This window comes from Amphiprion ocellaris, chromosome 11, assembly GCF_022539595.1.
Source record: "Amphiprion ocellaris isolate individual 3 ecotype Okinawa chromosome 11, ASM2253959v1, whole genome shotgun sequence".
In the NCBI taxonomy this organism is placed as follows: domain Eukaryota; kingdom Metazoa; phylum Chordata; class Actinopteri; family Pomacentridae; genus Amphiprion; species Amphiprion ocellaris.
Genome location: NC_072776.1, coordinates 13,451,394 through 13,477,501, shown reverse-complemented (window position 1 = coordinate 13,477,501; position 26,108 = coordinate 13,451,394). Strand labels below are relative to the sequence as shown.

Below are 26,108 nucleotides of genomic sequence, written 5' to 3'. Positions count from 1 at the left end.
TATTTCCTAACATAAAAACATAAAAAGTGACGAGAACCCAAATTTCATTAAACTGACAGTCGTCAGTTTAAATCTGGATACACGTGAGCACAAATCTCTGAACATTCCCTGAGGTAAACAGAAACTGACACACCTTACAAGGTGCTAAAAACTCAAGGCCATTTGGCACAGAAAAGAATAACTTATGAGGCTTTTTAGTCATGACACTATGGTGGAATTTATGGTGCTGTGAAGGTCAGTCGAATCAATTTCTCAACACTGGAGTTACACAGAACACTGTAAGCTTTAGTCGATGGAGTGATAAATCTCTGCCATCATTTGTCCCCTCTCATTCCCATCACCTCCTCTGTACCTTCTTTATTTTCCCATCTTCTCTTTCTTTATCCCCCTTTATTTTCTTGTTTTGATCCATTTGTCATGTTTTCCTCTGTCCCTCTACATGCTGTCCCTTCCTCTCTTATTTCTATTTAAAGGGATTCTGGGTTTGAACCTGCTGGCCAGCTGCACAGTGTCTGTGTAGAGTTCGTTTCCTTCGGGTGCATCGGCTTCCTCCCACAGTTCAAAATGCATGCATGTAGGTTAAATTGTGTTGTGCATGTGACCGTGAATGTTGTCTGTGATGGACTGGCAACCTGCCCAAGGTGTACCCTGCCTCTCGAGCGGTGTCAGCTTTGTCCAGTTTTTTTTTCATAGTGCATCAACAACACTCCTGACATTGAATATCCAGCGAGGAAGCTCAATATGTGTGTTTGTGTGTATGTGTGTGTGTGTCTGTATACCAGCAAGTGTGCAATTATATGTGTGCTTGGTAAAGACTGTTAAAACAAGCCTGAGGGACAGACTGCTGCAGTTCTGCCCTTTATCTTCAAACACTGGCATGCTAAAACAAGTACTCTTGTGCAGGAGCATTTGTGTCTGTGTATGTGCGTTTATTATGTTTGCAACGTTACCTTTGGCCTCTTTGTACTGTTCACAGATCCTTCTGACGGCTGCAAGACCCTCCTGCTCATCCCTCCCACCTCAAAGAAAAGGAAACACACATACACACAGATGAATACAATGTCTGACAAGCCCCTAGAGGCTTTTATAAAATAATACAGGTTTTCCCTTTTTTTGTCAGCCCTGTGTTCTTTCATCTTATAAAAACACATTTCCAAGAAGGGTTCTCCAAATGAAAAGAATTCTTGATATGGTCATGTAGCCCTTCAGGAAGATTTAGGGATGTTAACAAAGATTCTGGTTAAATACTGGCACTACTTCAATGAAGGGTCTTTGCAACACTGGTTTTCAAAGAATGTACATTATAAAAAAAAAGAATTACACCAACAAATCATAAAATTTATCGTATAATATGATAAAATAAAGTGATTAGATGATGGTAAAATATATAACTAGAAAAACACTCAGAGAACGCTGCACTCCACCAAGGCTGTTCATTCCCCTATATGGCATTGCCAGAAATGCAGCTTTTTTTTTTTTTTTTTTTTTTTTTTTTTTTTTTTAAATAAATGCAGCATTTGTTTATTAGTTATTGATGATCAGAAATCATGGCAACATAGAATGTGGCCACTTAATATAGATGTACCTACACACAAACAAAATGACCTTGCACTGAGCACAGGTGTGTGTTATGCATGTGTACATTATGTACAGATACAGAATTGTGTGATCTAAGTATGTAGCGGGCGGCGGGAATTGATGGGACTCGGAAACACCCTCACAATTTAATAATATGTTCCTTGTATCATTTCCGACTGATAAGTCCCAATAAGTCCACAGTGGTTGATTTGTAGTAGGACTGCAATCATGTGATCGTCAACAGGCAGCTGATGTAGCGTTCACTTGTTGTCATAGTTACAGTGATGCCATGCTGCTATCACACAATGACACAGAAATCCTTAACAAATCTGTGGATCCAGACTATCTACCAAAATCTAATCAATTGGTCCTTGTGTCATTTCTCATCTTCCCTGAAAATTTAATCTAAATTCGTTAATCCCTTTTTGAGTAATGTTGCTAACACACAGAAAAACCAACACCGATTGCCACATTACTCCGCCACATTCCTTGGCGGAGTGTATATAGCGTTCGTACAGTGCTTAGTGACAACTCAAATATAAATGTATTGACAAGAAATGGAAAACATTGCTATGCCAGTTTTAAATCAACGTATAACTAGTAGAACTACCTGGGGCTCACGTTTTCTGACAGTAGTTCTTGAAAATTTTCACCCTTTCCCCCCTGTGAGATCAGTAAAGGTTTTATCTATCTATCTATCTATCTATCTATCTATCTATCTATCTATCTATCTATCTATCTATCTATCTATCTATCTATCTATCTATCTATCTATCTACCTAGGCACTTCAAGGAAAAAGCCACAACAACTAGCAGCGTTTTCATTTCTCTTCAACATGTCACAAATCTGAAATGGAATTCTGCCAGAATAAGGAAAAGGCTGCTGTAGAGCAAACAATAACATGCAGTGTAAGACAGACAGAGATGCATGTCTTGTACTGCCATCTAAGATCACTATAATAAATGTTTTATCACAATCATTAACCAGCACAAAATCATTACAGATCAATTTTAAGGCGGCGAAGGGACTGATCTTCTCATGTCAGATTAGTCTATAAAAACAGTCGGACAGAAAACAGGGGTTTAAGAATACAATAACAATCTTGTGTTTTCAGTGTTCACTCATGCTAACTGTGTGGACGAATAAAGGAACTTAATGTCCTGTCATTCAGTTCCATTCAATAGGCACCATTTTGAAAGCCATCTGTGTTACTTTAACCTTGGATACAGAACATAAGATATCTTCATATGTGTAACACAAGCAGATGGTATTGTGAAAAAATACAGTCACCAAGTCAGGATGGACTTTCGATTTGCTGAGGACATTTGCATACAAATGAACTCTGTCACTATGTCAGAGAGATGAAGATATGTGAAACAGAAAGTAAAAAAATATGAAAAAAACATCGATAGACAGAAATCTGATGTCATTTACTGACTCTCATTGTTAAAAAGAACCAATCTAAAGCACAGTTAGTCATCTTGCCTGGGCGCAGACATACATATGAGCACTGACAAATACAAAAAACACAGATAAACATATACATTCACTACCCAAGAATTAGTGCCAACAATTACTCACTTAACTGACAAGTCAACTGTCAGGATTTTTTTCGTTTTTGCTTTTAATTTGTTTATTTTTTCAGAGACAATACACAGAAATCAGTGTAGATGTGCTGGAATTGGCCAAATGGCTAATTTCGAACTGTTGTCCCTTGGCCAGATGTTAAATTAGCCACAAAAACAACACGACAGGAGCAAAGCAAACAAAACAGCGTAAAAATCTTACAAGAATGATGCCAGCAGCATGCAAAGTAAACCATACACGATACAAACAACTGACATAAAACATAATTGAAAGATTGCACAGGAAGTTAAAGCACAAAAACATATTATCCCATTACATTAGACGACAAAGGTAAAACCAGAAGGGACACAGTCTGACAAACAGCAACACAAAGTAAATGAAAGCAGACAAGGAAAGTGTGCAGTGTATGAAAGTGTTGATCAACATAACAATAGTTGAGCATTAGCTGGTTCTCATTTATCAAACGTTAGGATTTGCTTCATATCGACATACATGCTGCATGAACAGACACACACACGCACTCACAAAAACTATTTTTACCCAAACTCCTACACACAAATAGCCTACATGCATCCTCATTTCCTGTCTGCACACACACAGACACACTAATCTTGGATTATCACACAGGCCTTTTCAAGGGCACAACACCATTTACCCTGATGCACTACGGTTCAGGCAGGGCTGAAGAATGCCGGTCCGCTGTGTGACATGTCACAGAGGTCACACAAACACACACAAAGGACAGATACTAACTGATCTCACGCAAACATAGTCTTTTTTTTAACAAAACTTGTTCGCTTCAACAGGCTTCTGTGCCCATTTACCAACACTGACTGAGAACGCTACATATCATTAAGCACACATCCCTGCACAACTGCTTCCGGACAAAGCTCTCCATTAAAATAGCCACTGATTAAATATACGCCCTGAGGAAATAATTTGCCTACTAAATATTTTGGGCTGGGGGTTAAAAATGTAACCTAATTAATTCACTGAAATTATCTTTCTGCACTGCAACAAATGGATAAACTGAGCATGACAAGCGTAACAAAGCCCTAACATACGATTCAAACTTACACTGACATGTGTAGTTCAAAATTAATCTCATGCATGTGTGTGTTTGCAGCGTTTCTCTTGCTTGTATAACATGCAAATGAAACATTTTAGGATTTCCAGCTGAATTCTGTGTTGTAGCAGTTTCTTGGTCAGCAACAGTTTATTCATCCATGCATCGGTTGTGTGCAGCGTCTCCAGATATTACATGTGTTCCATGTCAGATATTGTCAGTGAGCATAGATTTTGGTTTTGGTATAAGCACAGTGGTATCAAACCTGGCAGCTTCACTGTGAAAATAAGAGTTTGAGATGCTGCACTTGGCTGTTGATGGCAAAAAAAAAGCTTCTGTTCCATATTTTTTCCTCTCCTTTTTCTCAACCAGGTCGACTAGTGTTATTTTTCAGGTCAGCCTTACATTTCCACGTATTCTATTCAAAGAACATCACTCTGTTTATATGTGTGTATTCATCACTGCCTTATTTTTTATTCTTCCCTTCTTACAAAAAGCTTTCCAAGCAACAAAGTCTTTACTTCATAACCACATCTGGACCACATCATTTTAATCCAAAACCAACTCAAAAATACTTCAAGCAAATTTGCACACTCATTAAGATCCAGCTCAGGTATTTGACAGTGCAGAGGCTCAAACCATAAAGTCTCCTCACATAAGCAATATGCTACTCTACCTGAAATATGCATCCACTTCATGAATTATCTGAAGAAGCTGGCATATTTGAAATACACTGCGAATCATCAGTTGTAGGATTAGTTTCGACACATAAACGAGTGTCTAGGACTATAACAGATGCTTCACCAAGTTCTTGTGTGATTGTTTTACTTTGTAAGATCATACATAGTGCTCAAATCTCATTTATATACTCCTAAAATTGTCTCCAAGGAGACTCTGACATTGACGTTGCAGATTGAAAAATGCACAAAAATATTTTCGTAAACAATCCCATACCACATTACCAGTTTGTTGATGATTAAGGTGAAATAAAAGCCAGTAACTGCAGACTACAAATGAAGAAAAGAAAGGAGACTAAAGGTCAAATGTAAAATGCAATTCCTTAATCTAAATACTTAAAATGGAACAATTAAATAGGCTGCCATCCAGTCTCACCACAGAGAAATCTATAGATGTAACACATCAGGCTGTGAACAGCCTGCCTGAAACCACAGCATATGTTTAAGAACATTACTGTAACTGATCAACTGAACGGCTGTTGTTCATCTGTTTTGCCAATTTGTTTGACAAATTCATATTTTTTCTGTACGATTGTTATTTACATCTACACAAACATCTATAATTATGGCATTATGCTATCAGAAGGGTTCTTAAGTACTGACTATAAGCCTGGTCTGTTTGTTTCATTACATTCCCAATCTCTAATTTTTCTGTCTTCCTGCCATTTCTCTAAACAAGGCACAAAAAGATCAAAATATATACAGAAAAAACACACCTGAATCACATGTTTTCAGCTCTAAATTGTCATTGGGAGTTCCTGGAAAGCAGAAAAGGCTAGGTTTCAGAAGGTCAGAATATATTTTCTTCAACTGCGTATCTGAGAGGGTCCAAGAGACGTGATCATTATGACCTGTTCATGTCTGTGAAGATCCATGCAGACCTTGAATGAATCTGAGAATTGTGCTTCTGCTGAACTATATGTAAACATATCTGTGATTTTACTAAAATAAAAAAAATTGTACATTCCCAATCTAAAAAAACACCTTTAGAGGACCTATGTGTTAAAAAGCTGACTGGCTATTAAGTTCTTGTCCATAGGCAGTTTCAAAACAGAGAAGAGGAAGAAATGCTATGCAAGCTGTAGGTTTAACTGTAACAGAAATCATGATACAGATGGCTCTGTACATTTCTAATGCATGGTCGCTTACATACAGCCCAGAGAGGATTGTTTCAGCCTTCAGAAACTGAGAGACACAGACTCTCTTTCTCAAGGGATATTTTCTTCAGTTGCAACACAATATAATACAGCTTTCTAACCAGCTTTGTACAGAGAAACGTTCTTGCCTCAGCTCACTAACAACATTCACATTTAGAATACTTAATGCAATCTCATAGCAAGGTTCTTCTTGTAACAGTACAGAAAGTGCAGAGAAAATAAGACCAATAATAAGACCAAGAGGAGACATCAGAGGTGATGATAAACATATTTAAGCATGTGACTCTGGGTAGAGTGATAGATGGTACATCACCAAGAAAAACCGGGGCAAGATGACATTTCAAGGAGGGAAGAAAAACAGATTTGGGGCTAACAATAAATATATAGAGAGAATGGGAGTTCATTCAACTGATAAATGGCATCAAGTAGTAGACACACATTTAGATATACACTCTTCTGAATGGTTAGTATCTCACTGTCTTTATCTGGGTTTGTTTTGAATTTTTTACAGCAACAACTATAAATTCAGGGCTGGCAATGATATTTGTTATTTTAACTATTTATATGATTTGAAAGAAATGCATATTGCATATGTTGCAATTTTAGAGAATTTATATGGATATGTAAATAAACCATATTATAAAGCATGTTAGCAATTTCCTCTTTAATACTTTGTTGTACTGCATTTATCTTCCAACAGTAAATATTGCTGAATGAAAAATGGAACAATACCAGACCTTGTTTTATGCAAAGGAGCCTCTCATAATCCTAAATTTGCATTTAACATTCAGTTTGATAACAGCCTTTTAATCCCAGCAGAGCTCAAACAGTCTTTACATCTTCTCACAGTGGAGTACCAACATTTTTTCTACTGATGAAAACAAACTGTTGTGATGCTATTCCAAACTTTAAGATGGATCAATGGGGTGTTGAGAGGAATCTGAATGTACCGTTGACTGTCTGATACAAATTATGGATCAGTGACAGCGATAGGCTTCTAAGTAGTCACACACAGAGGATACTTTCAGCATGACTGGTACTGCAGAGGCATAGTTTGTTTGGTCTAACAGATTTTAAGGTATAATGAGAGGATATACGTGTATCAGTAGCCTAGTATCTTGTCAGTGGCAAAAGCAATGTTATTGATGCCTAAACATGCAACTGTTCTGGAGTTCTAGTGATTAAAAGAGAGGACATTTGATACCATAATGCTGGTGAGTCAAATAGTCACACAGATTCATGTGTCACTAACAAGGCAAAACTAAGGTATGCACAAATATATTTACATTTTTCAACCCAATGGAGACACGAAAGAGCATCACAAAAAGATGCATTTTTCTACTTTCAGGCTTTAGTATCTAGCTATGTAGACATTGTTCATTTTGACTGTCCACCTCTGAAAGTGTGTTAGATTTTAAGAATTACTCCCTGAAACTATTTTCATCCAAAAGTAAAAAAGAAAAAAAATAACCAAAGCATTGACTGTATATGTTTATGGTTTCCATTGATGCTAGTGAATTACTGTATGTAATTAGGACCTGGTCTTTTTTCCTAAGTTTTTATTAGTGTCTCGTGTAAAATTTATAACGCACTGATAAACTAAACACACTGGTAGCATTTCCTCCTCTGTACAGACCAAGGCGTCTTTTCAGTTCTCCCTGTGCTACTGCTGCTTTCAAACTAATGTCAGTCTGCTTAGCAGTGATTGAAGCGTTCTCATCATCATCTGCGATGACACAAGGTTACTGTGCCATCATTTTCACATCTGCATACACTCTAAGTGCTTTGACAGATTGATGTGTCAGCCCCCACTGTGAGCAGGTGGTTCTGACCTGCAGACAACGCACTTTTTACGATGATAATCTTCAGTCTTAAGTCATAATAATGAGAGTGTCTTTACTTATCAAAGCAACCAGGTTTCTCAGTAAAATTGTTCTCTTCTTCCCTCCCATATTAGTGCATTTTCTGACATTTACTGACACAGGTTTAAATTACAGGTGCATATAACATTACACATCAAAATCTCTAGGAAGAATTGACCAATGTTAGATATTTTTTGGAAATGTGTACTTAAATTATAATTTTTTCTCAGTGTAAAGGTGTGTTTTTATAATCACCTGCGAATGCCTTCCAATCAGATAAATACAGTAAACATGAGCTGACATGTCAGAAAGTGTGGAAGGAAGAAAAATTAATGGGTGAACTAGTTAGGTAGTCACTACGTTCCATGGCAGAGTTATGTGACGATCGATGTCTGTCTGTCTGTCTGTCTGCCTGTCTGTCTGTGTTAGCAACATTACTCAAAAATGGACTAACAGACTGGGATGAAATTTTCAGGGAAGGTCAGAAATGACACAAGGACCAAGTGAATAGATTTTGAGAGTGATGCGGCTTATAGTCTGGATCCATGGATTTGTTAAAGATTTCTGTACCATTGCGAGATAGTGGCACGGCGTTACTGTGTCACTGTAACTATGACAACAAGTAAACACTACATCAGCTGCCTGCTGACGAACACGATTGCAATCCTACTACAACTCGACCGCTGTGGACTTATCCCGACTTATCAATCGGAAATTATACAATGACGGAGAGCCTTGGCAGAGTACTTCACTCTCTGATTGCTTATCTTGTTTCATTCTTTTGTTTGTACTGCTCAGTTGTGAATGGCCACAATTATTTTTGTATGATTGTTTTGACCGCTGATAACAGCACCAGGCTACCCCATGATTAAATTCACTACACAGCATGAGCTACACCAGCTGCTTGGGTAGTACGTTTATCGAATGTTAAGGAAAACTTGCCTTTTTTCATCAGGTTGATAAATGTATATAGGCTGAAATTCTAAAACATCAACTTCTCCAATTTCCCTGAAAAGCTGGATTCCTTCCACACAGAAGATAAAAACCTGAAAAATCCTCCGTTTAGGCTTGATAGGGTTCAGGCAGGGCAAAGGAGGAAAGACTTTTCAAAATGATAAAAATCAAGGAAATACTGAGAAAGACAGCAGAATTTTCAGAACAGTTTGGGAGCCAGAAAATTGACTGAGCCACCAGTTCGAAGAACAATACTCACTACTACTGAAGTTAGCCTAGTTTCTTCAAAATTCACCTTTATATTTGCTCATATCTACAGGGCTTTATCCAATTTTTCTTTTGTTTTTTTTGCAGTATTTTGCCATAGTTTATTTAGCTGTCATCTCAGATTGTTTAGTTTTTATGTTTAACATTGTATTGCAAAGCACAAATGGTTACCATTATTACTAGCGTTGTTTTTCTTGTAAATCTGAGTGTAAACAAATGCAAGCCAGCCGTCGGAGAGGTCTCCTCATGCGAGCATGTTGGTGCTGTTAAAGGCTGTCCCTCTTGGCCTCATTGCATGCCAGTGGTGCGGTGCTTGATACTGTACCTATGATAACATGCGCCCCGAGTCTGGCCATGTGGCAGACAACCTCATACCCGATTCCCCTGCCTCCTCCTGTCACTATGGCAACCTTGCCATCTTGTCTGGGCATCACTGGCAGAGGCAGAAGAGAGAGAATGTCATTTTAGATGAAAGCTTACTTAAGAAAGACCGATATTTCAAGAGATGAAAAGTGCTTGTAGTTAGACATGTACACTTTCTGTCAAACTCAGAGAGATTTTATGTAGGTTTTTGAATTCATGTGGAACTGCATGATGAATTTTCCTTACTTTCTTAAAGAAAGCCAGTTTTTGATGTTTGATGTGTCCTTAAGCAGATGACAGGAAAAAACTGTGATCCCATGTAAATTTAAAAATGTATGTATCTATTCATAATGCACATGGGTGTACTCACTTCTGTTGTAAACTGTACAACTCTATATACTAACAGAATGTTAAAACATCTATGGTGGGAACTGTATGTATTGCAGTAGCATTTATGTGTTTAATTCAATCTCAAACAAAAATTTTGCTTTTATAATAGGAGGATATATAACTGGCATGATAAAAGACAAATCAAAGAAGTAAATTAAATTTCAAAAATCATCAGTTCAACAGCAGTTCTTGTGCAAACCTATACACCACCAGTTAGGTAAATTCATTGTCTTCTACAGTGAAATATTGAATACACATTATAGAAGACACATTAATCTTTTTAAGACCATGAGTAGATCATCCCTACATACTTTAGTTCTCCTGAGAATGATTTATGTTAATTTTATTTACTTGTATGCACTAGAAAGTGTTGAAGTACCCTGACAGGAACAAATCTTTATTGAGCAGAGCTGATGATTTATTGTGTGATAGCAATTCTGTTTTCCATGTATGGATATACAATATAAACATGGATCTCGATCTCCGGTCTCCTGCTTTTTGGCTAAGGCAATGTTTTTATTAATAGCTACAAACATTTTTTTTAGAATAAAACTATGTTTTATTGTAATAAAAAGCATAATAATAACCCTAATAAATACAATGCATTATTAAAAGTTAAGCCTGGGGTCAGGTTTGTATCACACTTTAGGCGAGTTGTCAAAGTCTTGCTCAAGGGGCTGTATTTACTCATACGGACAGTCAATTGCTTTGTATTATTGTTTTATCGGGTGTACAAATAACAAAACGCTGCTATAACTTTAAGGAAAGGATATATGTACCTATAGATAGATATAGATGTAATTACTGCACTGCACTTTTCTTTAGCTGTTTGCTGTATTCCGTAGATATTCATTCGTTGGTTGTACTGAGGCACCTGAATTTGTCTTCAGCAGTTGCAGCCAAACGCCATTCTAAAAACACTGATTTAAACCTCCATCGCTTGGCGGCAAATATAGACAGATTATCGAACATACTGTGCGGTTATAGTGAATTGTTAAGTTATTCTGGTGAATTCGGCGTACATATGATGCCAAACAACTACTTACTTAGCTCATGTTTCGAGCTTCTGTCAAACTAGCTAACGTTGTTAGCTTAGCGCTAAAGTGCAACAAGCTGACAGCTGACAGCTAACACGGAGAGGAATAACGGCTTAGGCGTACACTAATGAACGATATGTCGTGTAACTAGAAAGCGACGACGTTAATTTACTCACAAACTGTACAAGTAGGCGTCACTGACAGCGACACACAACTTGTCAAATTAGCGTCAGGAGAAGCAGCAACTTAGAGGGGAGTTGAACCGACCTGGCAACCTCGGAGGTCTGCTGAACAGCTGGACCAACAGGACCTTCAAACCCAGCAGGTAGAGCCTGACAGCTGGCAGAAGATAAGACCGGAGAGCAGACAGCATCTCTGTCAGGACGTGTACCAGAGTGAGCAGTCACTGCAGAGGAAACAACGGAGGATAAAAGGCACAGTTCCCTCCGCGGGGCGCGTCCCAATATGAAGCTATCAACCTCGCTTCCTTCCTTATCCTTCAATTAACCTTCGGCCAACCGATTCGGGAGGTCTGATTTACACAAACGCTTTTCTTGAAATGACCAAACAGACTATTTTTTTTTCTCTCTCAATCCCATCTAGTTGACCTTCGGAAATGTGATTTCTTGAAGTCATCCGTCACTTGGCTGCAGAGGTGGAATTAGTGTATGATTGAGGGGCCTAGTCGCTGCTGCTTGGCTGCTTGATGTGCCGTGTGATCTTTCTCTGTAGATCCAACATATTGCTCCCTTCAGCTCGCTGACTACCTCATTAACTGCTGCCACTGAGGTCACACACCACAGAAGCAACAGAGGGATGACACACTGGCCTGATCTATAATTTCCCCAGATAGGCTTTAAGAGCACGTTTCTGGTGCAGTGCAGCTCCAGTCTGCAGCATTGTGTTATAGTGAGTGTTGACTGACTGCTATTCTGACTGCTACAGGTTTTCCTTCTCTGATCACACTGCCTCTTAGTGGAAACTGTTATGATCAGCTGTAAAAATGCCCATTTCTCCAAGTGTTCCCTGCATGAATATGCAAAATCAAGAAAAAAATATGGCACTTCAATTAATTTATGCGTAGCCCAACACGATACAAGTCAAGTTTTTGCAGGATTTCATGATTCAAAACTGCCAAAACTACATGCATATAACATTAACCCTCATGTCGTCGTGCGGGTCAAAATTGACCCGTTTTAAAGTTTGAAAATGTGGGAAAAAAAATTTACATTTTCACAGTGAATCTTCTGATGGCCACAACTTTTGAATATTTTTTGGTAGAAAAAAAGAAATGTTAAAAATGTTTCTTAAGAACATTCACACAAAAATTCAACCAAAATGCAGCGAGATTCGCTGGATTTTGTTTATTTTTCTTGGTGAATGTTCTTAAAGAAAATATTTGAAGTTTTACTGATACATATATGTAATCACTTTTGATATTTTTAGGATTTTTTGGAAGATTTTTACTCATTTTCTGAAAATATTTACAAGAATATTCTTGCCAAATTTGGGGGAATTTTTTAAAATAAAATTTTCAAGGGAAACTTTTAAGGAATTATTGGAATTTTCTTCCTGAAGGTTTTGCAAATTTTCAGAAATTTGGGGAATTTTTTTTGCTGAATTTTTGGATTTTTTTCAGACAAGGAAACAATATTTTTTGGTGCCCGTAAATGAGGACAACAGGAGGGTTAATGCATGCAATAATTTACAGCACCAATCACTACAGTGACAACAACAGCTTCAGTGACATTGAAATCATTTTCCATTTCCAAAGATAAGCTACTGACACAGCACGTCACACACCATGACTCCCAATCATGACCAGTACTCCCTGCGCACAGGAGATACCGAACGTCTTCGACCACTCCACTAGGCTCAAAGAAATCAAATGTCAAGATGGCATTTTCGATCATTATGTGATTTTATCATGTGAAGTTCACCAACGTTGTTTGTCGCTTTCTCCTCAGTCACCTGACACTTTGGAGTGCAGTGATCTTCAGGTGATTCAGTGTTTGTGTGATAACATTTTGCCGAGATGCTACGTTCTGTCACAAAGTCTAATTCATGGATTACCTGTGTATTACAAGAAATGTTTACTTGAGCAGCGATGTTACATACACAGAGCAGCCAAAGGAGCAATTATCTATGTTTACTGGTTGGGTTTTTAACTAAAATAAAGAAATTCATTCATCCTCCTGCAAAAGCTCAGATGAAAGCAGTCACATGCCTAAAGTAGCGACATGAGTGTGTGAGTGTGTAATTGGGAATTGTGAGGCTAGCAAGGATTTATTAAAAGAGCTGCCTTTTTATGCTGGATGAATGTTTATTTCCGTCTCTTCAGAGGACACCTGCTGCACTGAGTCACATTCCCATAGCATGATGAGATGCTAACAGAGATCACTCCACCAGTTTAAGTGGTAAGACCTGTGTGGAAGTGGAATTTAATTTAGGATAATTGCTGAATGTACGTGTATTTAAAGCTATGCATAGTTCTGAACAAAAATGACTTGATAGCGTTTCAGCGTTGGAATGCAATTAGGTAAGTACAGCTTTGAGGTACATGTACTCCATTTGAATAGTTCGTGTCTACTTGTACACCACCACACGTCAGCCGGCCGTGTTGCTCTTTGTACTGCACTACATGTTTCGACAGCTATTGTTAAGATTTTACTTTTTAAACAATCACATATATAATAATAACCTTATAAAATACAGTGCATTGTTAAAAGTTAAGCCACAGGTTCCTAACTTTTTGGGCTAAGTGCTTCAGAAGAAGGCAACTGGACTTTTTTTTTTTTTCTTTCTTGAAGCTATGTTCTTGAACCAAGAAAGAAATCCAGTTACCTTCTAAGGAGGCGCTTAGATTACCGTGACCTCAATGACTGAGAATCCACACAGACTTGTGATAAATTGCCAAAAAGAGAAAAGAAAATAGAGGCATTTTCCCCACACAATTTCTCCCCCCCCCATTCCATGTAAATAAGGTTAGAAAAAGTTAAATTAGAATAGAGATTAGCATTTTTAAAAAAATCTTAATGTGTGTCACAGAATAATTTTTTCTAATGTCTTACCAAAAAAATAATAAAAAAAATCACCTCGCCATTTCTCCTGTTTAATATGTCACTGTGCTAAATACTGTACTGTATTATTAAGAGGCTCTCCAGTGTGGTATGTCCAGCTACAACAGTAAATTACGCATCAGTGCATCAGTATTACCAACCCAGCAATGTGATGGTCCCAGGGGCCACATTTCTACAGAATGAGTACTTTAACTTTTGTACTTTTATTTAAAAGTCATTTTCTAGTCATTTATTAAAACTTCAAAAAAATTGCTATATTTACAAGTTTTTCTTTTTCAGGAAAATATTACCTTCTTGCAATGAAATGCGTAGATGTAGCACTCTCACTCTTTGCTTTCTTTAGAATGTGCATATATATATAAAGTCCCTGCCACGCTTTAAACCCATTTCTCCATCCCTCTCTGCAGCCCAAGCACACCAGCTCACCTGTGATTCTGTTCAAAGACTGTAAAGTTGTACTCCTGAAATTATTTTGCTATACATTTGAACTAAAAAAAACGCCCCACCCTGCAAGTTAATTGGATTAATTCCTCGGGTTTATTTTGTATGAAACCTTCTGAAACCGTGTTTTTGAGACTGACTTCAGTATACTGCAGTTTCAAGGTGGACATGCTCAGCTATGGTGTTGACTGCTTCCAGTTATATAAAGAAACACCAAATGCACATATTAACAAAGTAAAAAACAAACAAACAAAAAAGAACATTTCACTGGAGTGGAGTTCTTAATTGGATTTCTCCACACACTTTCACTTTAGTAAAGTTGTTTTTCTGTCACAGTTTAGTAGGTTTTACTTTCCTGATTAAAAGGGGGAAAAAGATGCATTCAAATGGAACTGAAGCAGTTACAACCATGTTGGCTGAACTTACAAAAGACAGCATGATTTCCATACATCTCATAATTTAACAGAAAAAAACATCACGTCACCTGGAACAACATTTATTCAACATGTGACTGACACACACTAAACAGCTGAATGCTCTGCCTCAAGTCAAATGATTATTACTATTACCAAAAGAGATATTTATGTAAATTCAAGCGACTACGTTTAAGTCTGTAAACCACAAAACCTGAATCGATATTCCACTGCGGTGATGGACTGAGTTTAACTAACAAACCAGGAAAGAGCTGAATTATCAAAGGCACTCAAAGCAGGCCAACCAAACTCTCCCTGCTTTCAATAAAATTACAACCATTGCTGTTAAACACAGGTCTGGAGCATTCACAGTAGCTTCCCTCTTTTTTTCTCCTGGCAGGCAAATCATTAGCATTAGTTTGTGTCTTTCCCACCACCCAATAGTTAAGGTCATGCTAGAATAGCAGCACTGACAAGCGGTTGGCCCCAGTTATTAAAGTCTGCTCCAGAAGGCAGTTAAATGAGCGGCAACATAAAGAGACTGTGTCATCACTGCCACCCTGATGGAGGCTGAGCTGTGGAGGCTGTGTGCGTATTTTAAATGTGCGTGTGTTGCTGTTATTGTGCGCAGAGAGGATGTGCAGTCTGTTCGTGCGCACATGTGGATGTTTGTTCCACCGCAGCCTGAGAGGTTGGGGGGTCAGCAAGGCGAGCTGGCCTGCTATTGTTCAAAGGAAATCGCATCTCACGCATGACTGTGGGATGATTATTTGGGATGATGGGACGTCAGGGAGACACACAGAAACACGCAGCGGCGCACACACACAAATGAAGACATATGCGCACACGGGAGATACGCTGGCAACAGTACATGACAGGAGGGTGTGTGATGTAAATAACATGTGAACAGCATCAAAATAGCTCCAACCAACAGTCACCTAGTCTTATGTGACAACCGCTGGCTGGCTGGAAAGCCCAACTTGTCTCATTTTGTAAATCCAGGCTGACAACAGCTCTGTGGGATGTGTGTGCATGTGTGTGTCTATGTGTGTGTCTGTGTGCATGCTGCCAGTTAAAATGTAATCTGTGTTTCATGTTTCACATAGTCTTATTCCTGGTGAGAAGTGAAGGTAGAGGATATTGGATATTTTTAGCTGAAAATGGCACTAAGAGTTTTCACATAGTGTTTTGACACGCCGTTCCTTAACACTTTGCCCCTGTTTGTTTTTGCTGCTGATCAACTGCCACCCAAGGGAGATGGCAGGTGAAGTGTCACATCGTGAAGAAAGGTAATTTTCCAGGTGTGTCACGGGCAATTTGGGCTCCCGAGTGCTTCGGCTTGTGTGAATTGATGTTGTCTTTTTCTCTCAGTTTGAGCCGCTTCTTTCAGTGCTTTCCAACCCCGAGAGGCAGAGAATCGAGGTTAGACTCGAGCTCAGACTTAGCCAGAGCCGCAGGCTACACTCTGTTTACCCCCACAACGATAAAGCATGTGTGCATGTAGGAAAGACACATCCATGGGGAGTTCTGTATGTTGCAAACTAAAACACAGACGTGTGTGTTTGTGCACATGTTCTTGTGTAAATAACAGCAGGTGTGCGTCTCTCTCTGCTTGTGCTTTGCAGTTTACATCTGCATTCTGTCGCTCTACATGTGTCCTATGTGTCGTGTTGTCTGAAAGATGGGAGGGAATCTGATCTAGCATATTTCTGGCTTGGTATGCTTGGTTAAATACTAAACCTAGGTATATCTTTTAGCGTATGACAGTCATTTATTTGCAATTGCTTAAAGGTTTACAAATATCAGTAGGACATTGATTTATTTGACAGTTGTCAGCAGTAGTTGCTATACAAGGGAAGATTTTAATTTCAAAACATATTTTACAATATTGTATTTCAGCTAAGGCAGCTCAGTAGCATTTTGACATTCTGCAAAGGTCTGTTCTGTGACATTTTAAGGAATCAAGCTTATCATTCTTCTATTTGTATGCTGAACTGGAGCTGAGCATAAAGACAGTAAACTCGGGGAAACAGCCAGCCTGCATTAGTTCAGAACAACAAATTCTGCCTCCCAGCAACTTTAAATTTCTCTAATTAACTGCTTTAGTCTTCAGTTTCATTAACGCATTAAAAACCACAACTTAAGGTGTTAAGAGGAGTTAGATGCTGGGACGACTTCTTGGCCTGACGCACGTTCAAACTACTCTCAGTGTGACCAAAAATAGTCTTTTTTTCACATTTCAGTGTCTGAATGGATTGAACAAACAAGACACAACTTTAATTATTAACACTAAGAGGTGCTGGTAGGATGTGTGTGAAGGCAGGGGTTCTCAGTCTGAAAGCTGAATGGATGAAGGAGAGTGTTATTGGAATGTAAGAACAATGTTGATATTCACACTTAGTACAGTACAGGAGAGTCGCAGTATATATATTTGTTTACATTTTAGCAAACTGGCACCATTAAAAGTACACTTCAAAGCTTAGCTTAGGTGTTTCTCTGTGCAACATATCCATGGACCTAAAGACAACTATCGCTGGAAAGAAACCCTCAGACAAGTAGTGGAGCAGTTGTTATGATTTATGAGTGTGGATTTATGGATGCTTATTCCTGATGGATAATGTATTTGGGAAAAACACTCAATCTAAAAATGTATGTATCACGTCTGTGTGTTCACATTCAAGTGAGCTATGGACAATCTTTGACTCAAAATTTACTTCCCACTGTATCTGAACATCCTCTCTAACCCTCTTGCACTGGCATATCTCACAGCTTGAAAAACTCTCGGTCCTTATCTTATAGTCTGTCAGCCCTTGCTTCATATATAGCTTACAAACATCTTACCATCTTAGTTTATCCAAGATATTTACTTAAGGTATTTATTCATTGAAATAAAAATCTTGTTTTCATAAACTCCGGTGCCATATCGCAGAGAAAGGCCTATTGTACTTTTTTGATTCCCTCTGGGGGCTTTGCTGAACCAATAGTGAATAATTTCTTGATGTTGTTAATTTTCAGAAAACAAATCAAAAATTATTTGAAAAAGTGTTTTGGAATCAATAGTAGTGTGTACTAGTAGTGTGTCAAAATAAGGCTGTTAACTGGCAATCATAAACATGTGTGACCACTTTATTGAATATATGGATCGTAATAATATCAGAATCTGATTCTAATTCTGAATAACTCATTTAAAATCTGCAAATGACATTGTTTCTCTGCAACACATATAATAAAAATATCTGTAAACTGACTGTTTTTGCACTTTACTTGAAATACGGCATTTTATTTTAATATTACAATTTTTGTTTGACCATTATTTGATTTTTTTTAACATTTATTTTGCCTTGTACAGTAAGCATGGTATCAATCTTCTCATTAACTATTAGCAAGTAAGAGTATTTTCCATGACATTAACCCTCCTGTTGTCCTCGTTTACGGGCACCAAAAAATATTGTTTCCTTGTTTGAAAAAAATCTAAAAAAATCAGCAAAAAATTCTCCAAATTTCTGAAACTTTGCAAAACCTTCAGGAAGAAAATTCTAATAATTCCTTAAAAGTTTCCCTGAAAAGTATTATTTTTTTTTAAAATTCCCCAAATTTGGAAAGAAAATTCTTGTAAATATTTTCAAAAAATGAGTAAAAATCTTCCCAAAAAAAATCCAAGAAATATCTAAAGTGATTACATATATATAAGTAAAACTTCTAATATTTTCTTTAAGAACATTCACAAAAAAAGTCAACCAAAATCCCGCAAAATTCGCTGGATTTTGGTTGATTTTTTTGTGAATGTTCTTAAGAAACATTTTTAACATTTCTTTTTTTCCACCAAAAAATGTTAAAGATTTCTAAAAAATGATGAAAATGTGGACAACAGAAGTTTCACTGTGAAAATATTTTTTTTTCCCCACATTTTCAAATTTTAAAACAGGTCAATTTTAACCCACAGGACAACATAAGGGTTAAACCATTCCACTGTGCACATTTCTTTCTGATTTATATCCTTTATCCCTCAGTAAATTTGGAACTGCAGTACTTCGACTGTTAATAAGGTGTTCTTTTTATATCAAAAATATTCCTACTTTGGCTCAGTACAAGGGCTTACCCTATTTTGTGGAACGTCTTATAAAGTTTGTCAGGGGGCTTTATCAGTCCTCAGCAGCGGGGGTTTCCAACTTGGTCCCAGCTGTCTATGAAGACAAGGAGTACTCCCAAAAAACTACTAACACTTAGATTGTAAGTAACAACAACAACAAAAAAGAAAGAAACCCAGGAGAGGCAATTTAGAGAGACTTCCCCTATCCACGGATGGCTGGATGTGCACTCGGAGTCAAGGGTGGGAAAAGGCAGTGGACTCTACGTGGACAGGTTTGGTAATTGTTGTGTCGCTACAGGTTTTCCATGGGGAGAGAAGGCAAAGGCCAGCTTGTAAACATGAAAGTAAAACCTGAGATTTTTGCACATCATATAACAACATCCCAGATTTACAAACGGCCTGGAACCTTTGTTGCAGGTCATCCATCTCTGTGTTTCACAGGTACTTCTGTGTCTTTACTTGTGAATAAAAAGTCTGTAATGCCCTAAAATCGCTTATAATTTTACTACTGGGAGCAGATGGGAGTAAATGAAATGAACTGGATTTATCTGGAAAGAGTTGTCTCTACGTTAATGACTGCTGGTTAATTAGCGCGATAGATTTTTGAAGCTATGGAACAGAAGCACATTTTAAAACCCAGTATTCCCAGCGTCTCATTAACCTCCTGCTTTGAAGCACCCAACCTGTTTTCAGTGACCAAATATGCATGTGTAGATCTTCACAAAGCTTCACACAACAGATCAATATTCACTTCCTTCCTCAGGCCCATACTTGAACGCACCATCTCTTGAACTGTAATTGGTCTCTCCTTCCAGTTTTCAGGCTAGATAAACATGACAGCAGCTCTGGAAATGTCAGGTATCTCCCAAACCTTTCTCCTAAATTACACTCGGGGCAAGGAATAGATGATCCGAGTGCAGAGTTAGGCTTCATTTAGGGCACATAATTTAAAGGTAGAGAGCAAGAGACATTTCAGTTTCTGTGTATGTGAGAAGCTGTATGTACACTCTGCTTTGTGGCATTCCCATGTGTCTGTAGATCAATATATGTGTAAAGATCTTATTATTATGCATGCAAATTGTGCGTATCATGTAATCATCACTTTGTGTGCGACAAAAATCAGTGTGTGTGTGTGTGTGTGTGTGTGTGTGTGTGTGTGTGCGCGCGGGCACATATTCGTCAAATACTTCCCAAACCTGTTTTTCCCCAACTGTCTTTTGGGAGTGGATGTCTTTCTATTAGTAGATGTAGAATGAGAAGCAGTGGGAGGGATATTTGCTTGCTCCAATTAAGACTGTCATTAACTCTGTGCAACACACCCTCACACACACACACCGGCAAACATACACACACAGTATTTAACACATTTAATTTAACAGTCTGTGAGTCAGTGTGTGCGCTCCTCTTTCTGTCTGAAACCTGTTGTCGCTGAGACGGGACTGTGAGGAGACTTTCATCTCCTGCTCTCTCACTTCCTGTCTCCCTGCAGCCTCCCACTCCAGGATTATATGAAGACAGAAAACCTTTACGGTGATGTGTGTTGTGTTTCCCTGGCTTCAAGGCCTTCAACAACCCCCCGTTTAACCGGAAAACCCTACCCCGGCTCAGTCACACACATCTCTTTTTTTTTTTTAAGTTATTTTTTGGCTTTATTTGACAGGTTAAGTTGAAAGGCAGACAGGAAAGTAGAGGACAAGAATGGGGGGAAGACCTGCAGCAAAGGGCCGTGAGCTGGAATCGAACCAAGGCCGCTGTGTCGGGGAATCTAGTCCCTGTTCATGGGTCACCCGCTCAAGCGGTTGAGCTATCTGGACACCCCTCCCCCCCAACAAATCTCATTTCAACTGTAATTGTGTCAAAGAAAACTTAATCAGATTTTATCCTGACATCTGAACCAATGCCTCTTTTTATTATGTAAGCTATGGGCAGCCAATAGCACCGTTGGATACCTTTAGATCTTTAAATGTGAAAACAGTCACACATTGTAGTGAGGATCCAAAAGTCTTCAAACCAGTATTAGAGCCACAGTGGGGCATTAAATGTCATTATTCATACCCAGGATAGTAAGTGAGGAAACATCTTTACACAGAAGCTGATTGAAATGTCTCATTATAATTTAGACAGTCAAGATTTTGTCAATGGGGACCAATACAGATAATAAATAAATAATCAAACATCCGGCATCACATCTGCTTTATGGATGCTACACAATAATAAAGACAACAGAAAGCGAAGATATCGGTCTGATATGAGATTCAGGTCCTGGGTCGCTCATGTTTACCACTATTGATCAAACTGTCCACCTGGCCAGAGGGATGGCAGCTGTGATTCACGTCTAACATGGCGTTTCCATCCCAGTCTGCAATGAAATGCTAATAATGTACGCTGTTTGGGCTGGAGGGAGTCCATTACGCTGACTGTATCACATCTTTGTCCATCGGGGGACACACACTGGGGAACGTAGACTTAGAAAGGAAGAGTGAGAGCGCGAGAGGCTCGCACGCATATTCTGGGAAAAGTGTGTGTGTGTGTGTGTGTGTGTGTGTGTGTGTGTGTGTGTGTGTGTGTGTGTGTCTGTGTGTGTGGATGTGTGAGTGTGTATTGAAGCTCGGACACAGCAGACATGTGTCACCTCAGCTCCAGTGCCGTCAAGCTAAACTGACATAAACAGCCCCAGGCGGCCCTATCAGAGATGGACTTTACATAACGGCTGAGTCACTCACAATCTATTTTTACGGCTTTGAGGTGTGTGTGCAGTGTGTGTCTGTGTGTCTTTCAGTGCTCATATCTTATGAAGAGCCAATTTGAGTTTTAGATCTTCAGAACAAGGATATATTTGTGGCGTTGGGTCATCCTGACCCATAGTCGCTGCTTTCAGGAGCTGTCTGAAGTCTGGAACTTGGTTTTCAGATTAACATTTGAATAGTGATGCGCAGACACACGGTGCCTTTAAAAAACTATTCTGGGGCAATCTTTTCGAGCGAATACAGTAGAGTTGACTGAAGGGAGAGGAGAAAGAAAAGAGGGCTGACGTGCAACAGGATGTCCCAGATGTATCGCGCAGATGATAGTAGATGAGTCAGAGTGAGTAAATCCAAACAACACGAAAAGCGTTTAAAAAACTAGATGCTCGATCTCAAAAATATAAGTTACTGAAGAAGAAAAAGGTGGCACATAATTGAAGTAGTTAATGTCTTTTCAGAATTACCTGTCTTCTGTCTCATTGCTTAGGTGGGTAAATGTTGGTAAACAGATCCTGACAGGTGATGGAATTTTGATACTGATAGTGATGCATTTGATTCTATTTAACAGCAAATATCCATTTTAGAAAATAAACACTTTTGACTGGGATTATTTCAGTCTTAGACATCAAAAAATATACTTCTCAGTGGCAAACTACAGATTGGTGACACATGAAATGAAAAACCTGAACCCTTCACCCCTACAGTGAAGGAATCAAGTGGCTCTGTTCTGCTGTGGCAAGCGTTTTTCTGGAATGGTTTAAGTCCACTTGTCCCTTTAGAGCAGACCTGGGCATCCTACGGCCCACGGGCCACATCCGGCCCGCCGGATGACCCTGACTGGCCCGTATGAGGTCACTGGAAAATATTAAAAGTCAATGCAAATATATTTCATCCCAATACATGCAAACAATACGCCTGCACTGCTTTTATTTTGAAAGATCTGCTAAGTTAACGTTTTTTCGCGCGTGGTTTCCATACTTAGCTGGTTGGTTTGTTGGTCAGCTTCAGCAAAAAACGGCAAAAAAGAAAGATTGATTCCGAATGCAGAGTTTTTAACAAGGCGTGGACTTCCAAGTATTTCTTCACTGAAGTCAGAGGTAAAGCCGTGGGCTAGTTTGTGGCGAACACATCGCGGTGCTCAAGGATTATAATCGACATTACGAGACCAAACATGGCGAAGTACAAACATTGACTGATGCAGAGCGGGGAGGATGTCTGAAGGTTTGCTAGCTAAACTGCTAAAGCAGCAAGGATTTTTTTTTACCAAAGCTCACACATAAAGGGATGCAGCAGTCAAGACGAGTTTAGTAATATCCTACAAAATCGCCCAAAACAGTCAGCCATTCCCTGATGGAGAGTTTATAAAAGAATGTCTGGTGGACTCTGCAGCGCTTATATGCCCGGAGAAAAAAAGAAGCGTTCGTTAATGTGACCCTTTGGAGGCGAACCGTAACGAGGCGGGCGGAGAGCATCGCCGAAAATCTGGAGCTTCAGCTGCACAGCAAAGTGGACGATTTTGGCGTTTTCTCCTTGGCTCTGGACGAGAGCTGTGATGTCCGTGACACAGCCCAGTTACTCATCTTTGTACGTGGACTAACAAAAAACCTTTGAGATGATGGAGGAGCTGTCAGCTGTGCAGCCAATGAAGGGACCACGACGGTGAGTGATTTGTTCACTGAGGTAAATACACGCATGAACAAGCTGGGACTAAAATGGGAGAATTTGGTTGGTGTTACAACTGATGGCTGTCCAAATATGACAGGGAAAAATGTTGGACTTTTGAAACGGATGCAAGATAAAGTGACTGAAATAAATCCAGAACAAAAACTGATATTTTTGCATTGTATTATACATCAGGAGGTGCTGTGTAAGTCAGTGCTAAAAATCAACCACGTGACTGATGTTGTAACTAAAGTAGTTAGTAAACTTCATCAGGGCAAGAGCATTGAATTACAGACAGTTTGTTGTCTTTTTGGAGGAGATGATAGTGAACATGGTGACCTTGGTTACCAGACAGTTGTCAGATGGATCAGCCTGGACAAGGTGCTTAAACGAGTTTGGGATCTGAGAGCAGAGATTCAAGAGTTGGGCATTGTGCATCATTGTATTGTGTAATTTACTGTTTTTATTGAGATATATATATTGAGCAGAGCTTTTAAGTGTACTGGTCCGGCCCTTAACAACCGTCAAAGTTTCTCATGTGGCCCCATATGAAAATTAATTGCCCACCCCTGCTTTAGAGGGAAGGGGTCACTGCAAATCAGTCCGAAGTTTCTGTAAGTGATCACCTTTATCCTATGATGAAACATCCTGATGGGAGCGGTCGTTTCAAGGATAACAGAGGCCCATCCAGACGGTACAAGGGGCTACTGAAGGGTTTGTTAAATATGTAAATGATTTACATCATGTGATGCATCCTTCCCAGTCTCCAGATCTCAAACCAACTGAACACCTATGGGAGATTTAGGACCAACGTCTTAAACACTGCTCTCCATCATCATCATCAGACACCAAATGAGAGATTATTTTTTGGAAGAAGGATGTTCATCCCTCCAGAGAATCAATGCTAAAGTGTACTGAAGCTGTTCTGGTGGCACGTGGAGGCTCAACATCTTACTAAGACCTTTTGGGATGTTTTTTTCCTTTAATTTGTCCTCAGTCTGCAATAATGTTGATGTAATTTTCTGTTTAAAAATGTCTACACTGACATGTTGGTACTGCTTTTCAGTTTTGGTCTTTGTTAAAAAAAAATTAATAAAATAAAACTTTGCAAAAACAAGCAATTTATTTTGCAGTCAGTTTCCGTACTATCAAAATGTCATTAAAGTTAAAGCAGGGTAATGGGATATCCTGCTAACTTCAAAACAAGCACAGTCCAAAAAAAACTAAAACTCAACAATGTAACTTACCACAACTTAAAATTCATCATTCATAAAGTAATGTAAATTTAGTTCATTAATTGCACTTCCTATCAGTGGCCACACAGCTATGGTTTAAGGATTAGCATACATGAGAATGGGTGGAATATCCTGAAGGTCCTTCATACAGAGATGCAAACTGAGCTAAAAGTGACATTCATAATAATATAATTTTTACTTTGTCAATTTACAAGCCACTTTTTTTGAAATAAAAAATAAGAAGAAAATGTCGTTTCTCAGTGTAGTCAAACTAAGCACAACTTTTTTAGCAGTCTAAATGGTTGTGAATTACAGCATTAATATGAAGCAGTAATATTGGCCTGCCAGTAAATAATGAGAAGATATTTCTAGTTTGGTATTCTATAATTCATGAATTTATCAGCTAGAAGTTGTATATTTGTTCTTGCTATGGAACACGTAATGATAGAGGTCAAACAATATTTGGAACAAAATTAATTAAAAAATTTTGCTACATAGTAGTGGCAGCTGTTTACCATATGAAGGACAAAAGTTGAAAACGGAAATATACAAAAGTAGAAATGAATTATTCACAGTAAATGCGAAACAACAGGATTAATAAAAGTGGCATTTTTTCAGGCAGCCACATCTCACCGATCCAAAAACAGCATTGACCTTTACAGTCATGTCTATGGTTTGATAATGTGAAACTTATCTGATAATTCTATATTTATGAAGGCAGCATTAGTATAAGGGACTGTATTCATTTTCCTCTGTAAAGTTTTTTGTGAATATGATGACAAAACACACACATTTATACACACACTTTGCAGTTTGGGCAAGTTGTGAGGCCAGAATAAGTTAACAAATTGCTTCTCTGCAGCTTCAAGCTTCAATAATTTACTTTTTCCCCTACATATTTTATGACTTCAATCGCAATTGATCTTGGCTCTATCAAGGTGTATTACCATTAAAGCATTCAGAAAAGAATCCTTTCGGTCCACGCCTACCCGCCCAGCATCACAATTAGTAATGCTCTATCGTGTTAGTGGGATAAATTACTTTAATCATGACCGCAAAGACAACGTGGAAATCAGAAAAGAAGGAGGCAAAAGTCGGAGAATTTAGGGTAAAATCCATCCTGTGTCATTTTAACACAGTCCCTCAAGGTGCGTGTGATAAGAGTAGTTTAACTTTTAAGGTCACGCTAACTAGATAAACCATTATTATGCAGTTTGTACACTGCAGCATTACAGTTTACACATTTATTTAATGAAGGGAAACATTTTCAATAAACTCGAGTGAATTTCATGCGCATGTATGCACGCACTGGCACGCTCAGACACGCACACACATACACACACCTGTCTCTCATGCTGAGTCCCGCTGAGCCTTCACTGCTCCACTTTTTTTTTTCATCTGTCATTCTGGAGCATGTCAGTGTTTAACCCCCTCCCACGCTGTC

At 38.6% G+C, this 26,108-nt stretch overlaps 1 protein-coding gene across 4 annotated transcripts in view; it reads right to left on the bottom strand.

Moving 5' to 3' along the window:
• The window catches only part of LOC111568484 (dehydrogenase/reductase SDR family member on chromosome X-like), a 51,908-nt gene that overhangs the window by 23,228 nt on the left and 2,572 nt on the right, over positions 1-26,108 (bottom strand). The window contains exons 2-4 of one of the 4 annotated variants that reach the window (XM_023270155.3): positions 11,267-11,405; positions 9,535-9,642; positions 951-1,019 (exon numbers count right to left, since the gene is read on the bottom strand). In XM_023270155.3, the coding sequence (XP_023125923.1) occupies positions 951-1,019; positions 9,535-9,642; positions 11,267-11,372 (283 nt within the window). In that variant the 5' untranslated portion in view covers positions 11,373-11,405. Of the gene's footprint in view, positions 1-950; positions 1,020-9,534; positions 9,643-11,175; positions 11,406-26,108 lie in introns of those variants that run through there. The other 3 variants (XM_035948150.2, XM_035948151.2, XM_035948149.2) reach the window with 3 other exon arrangements.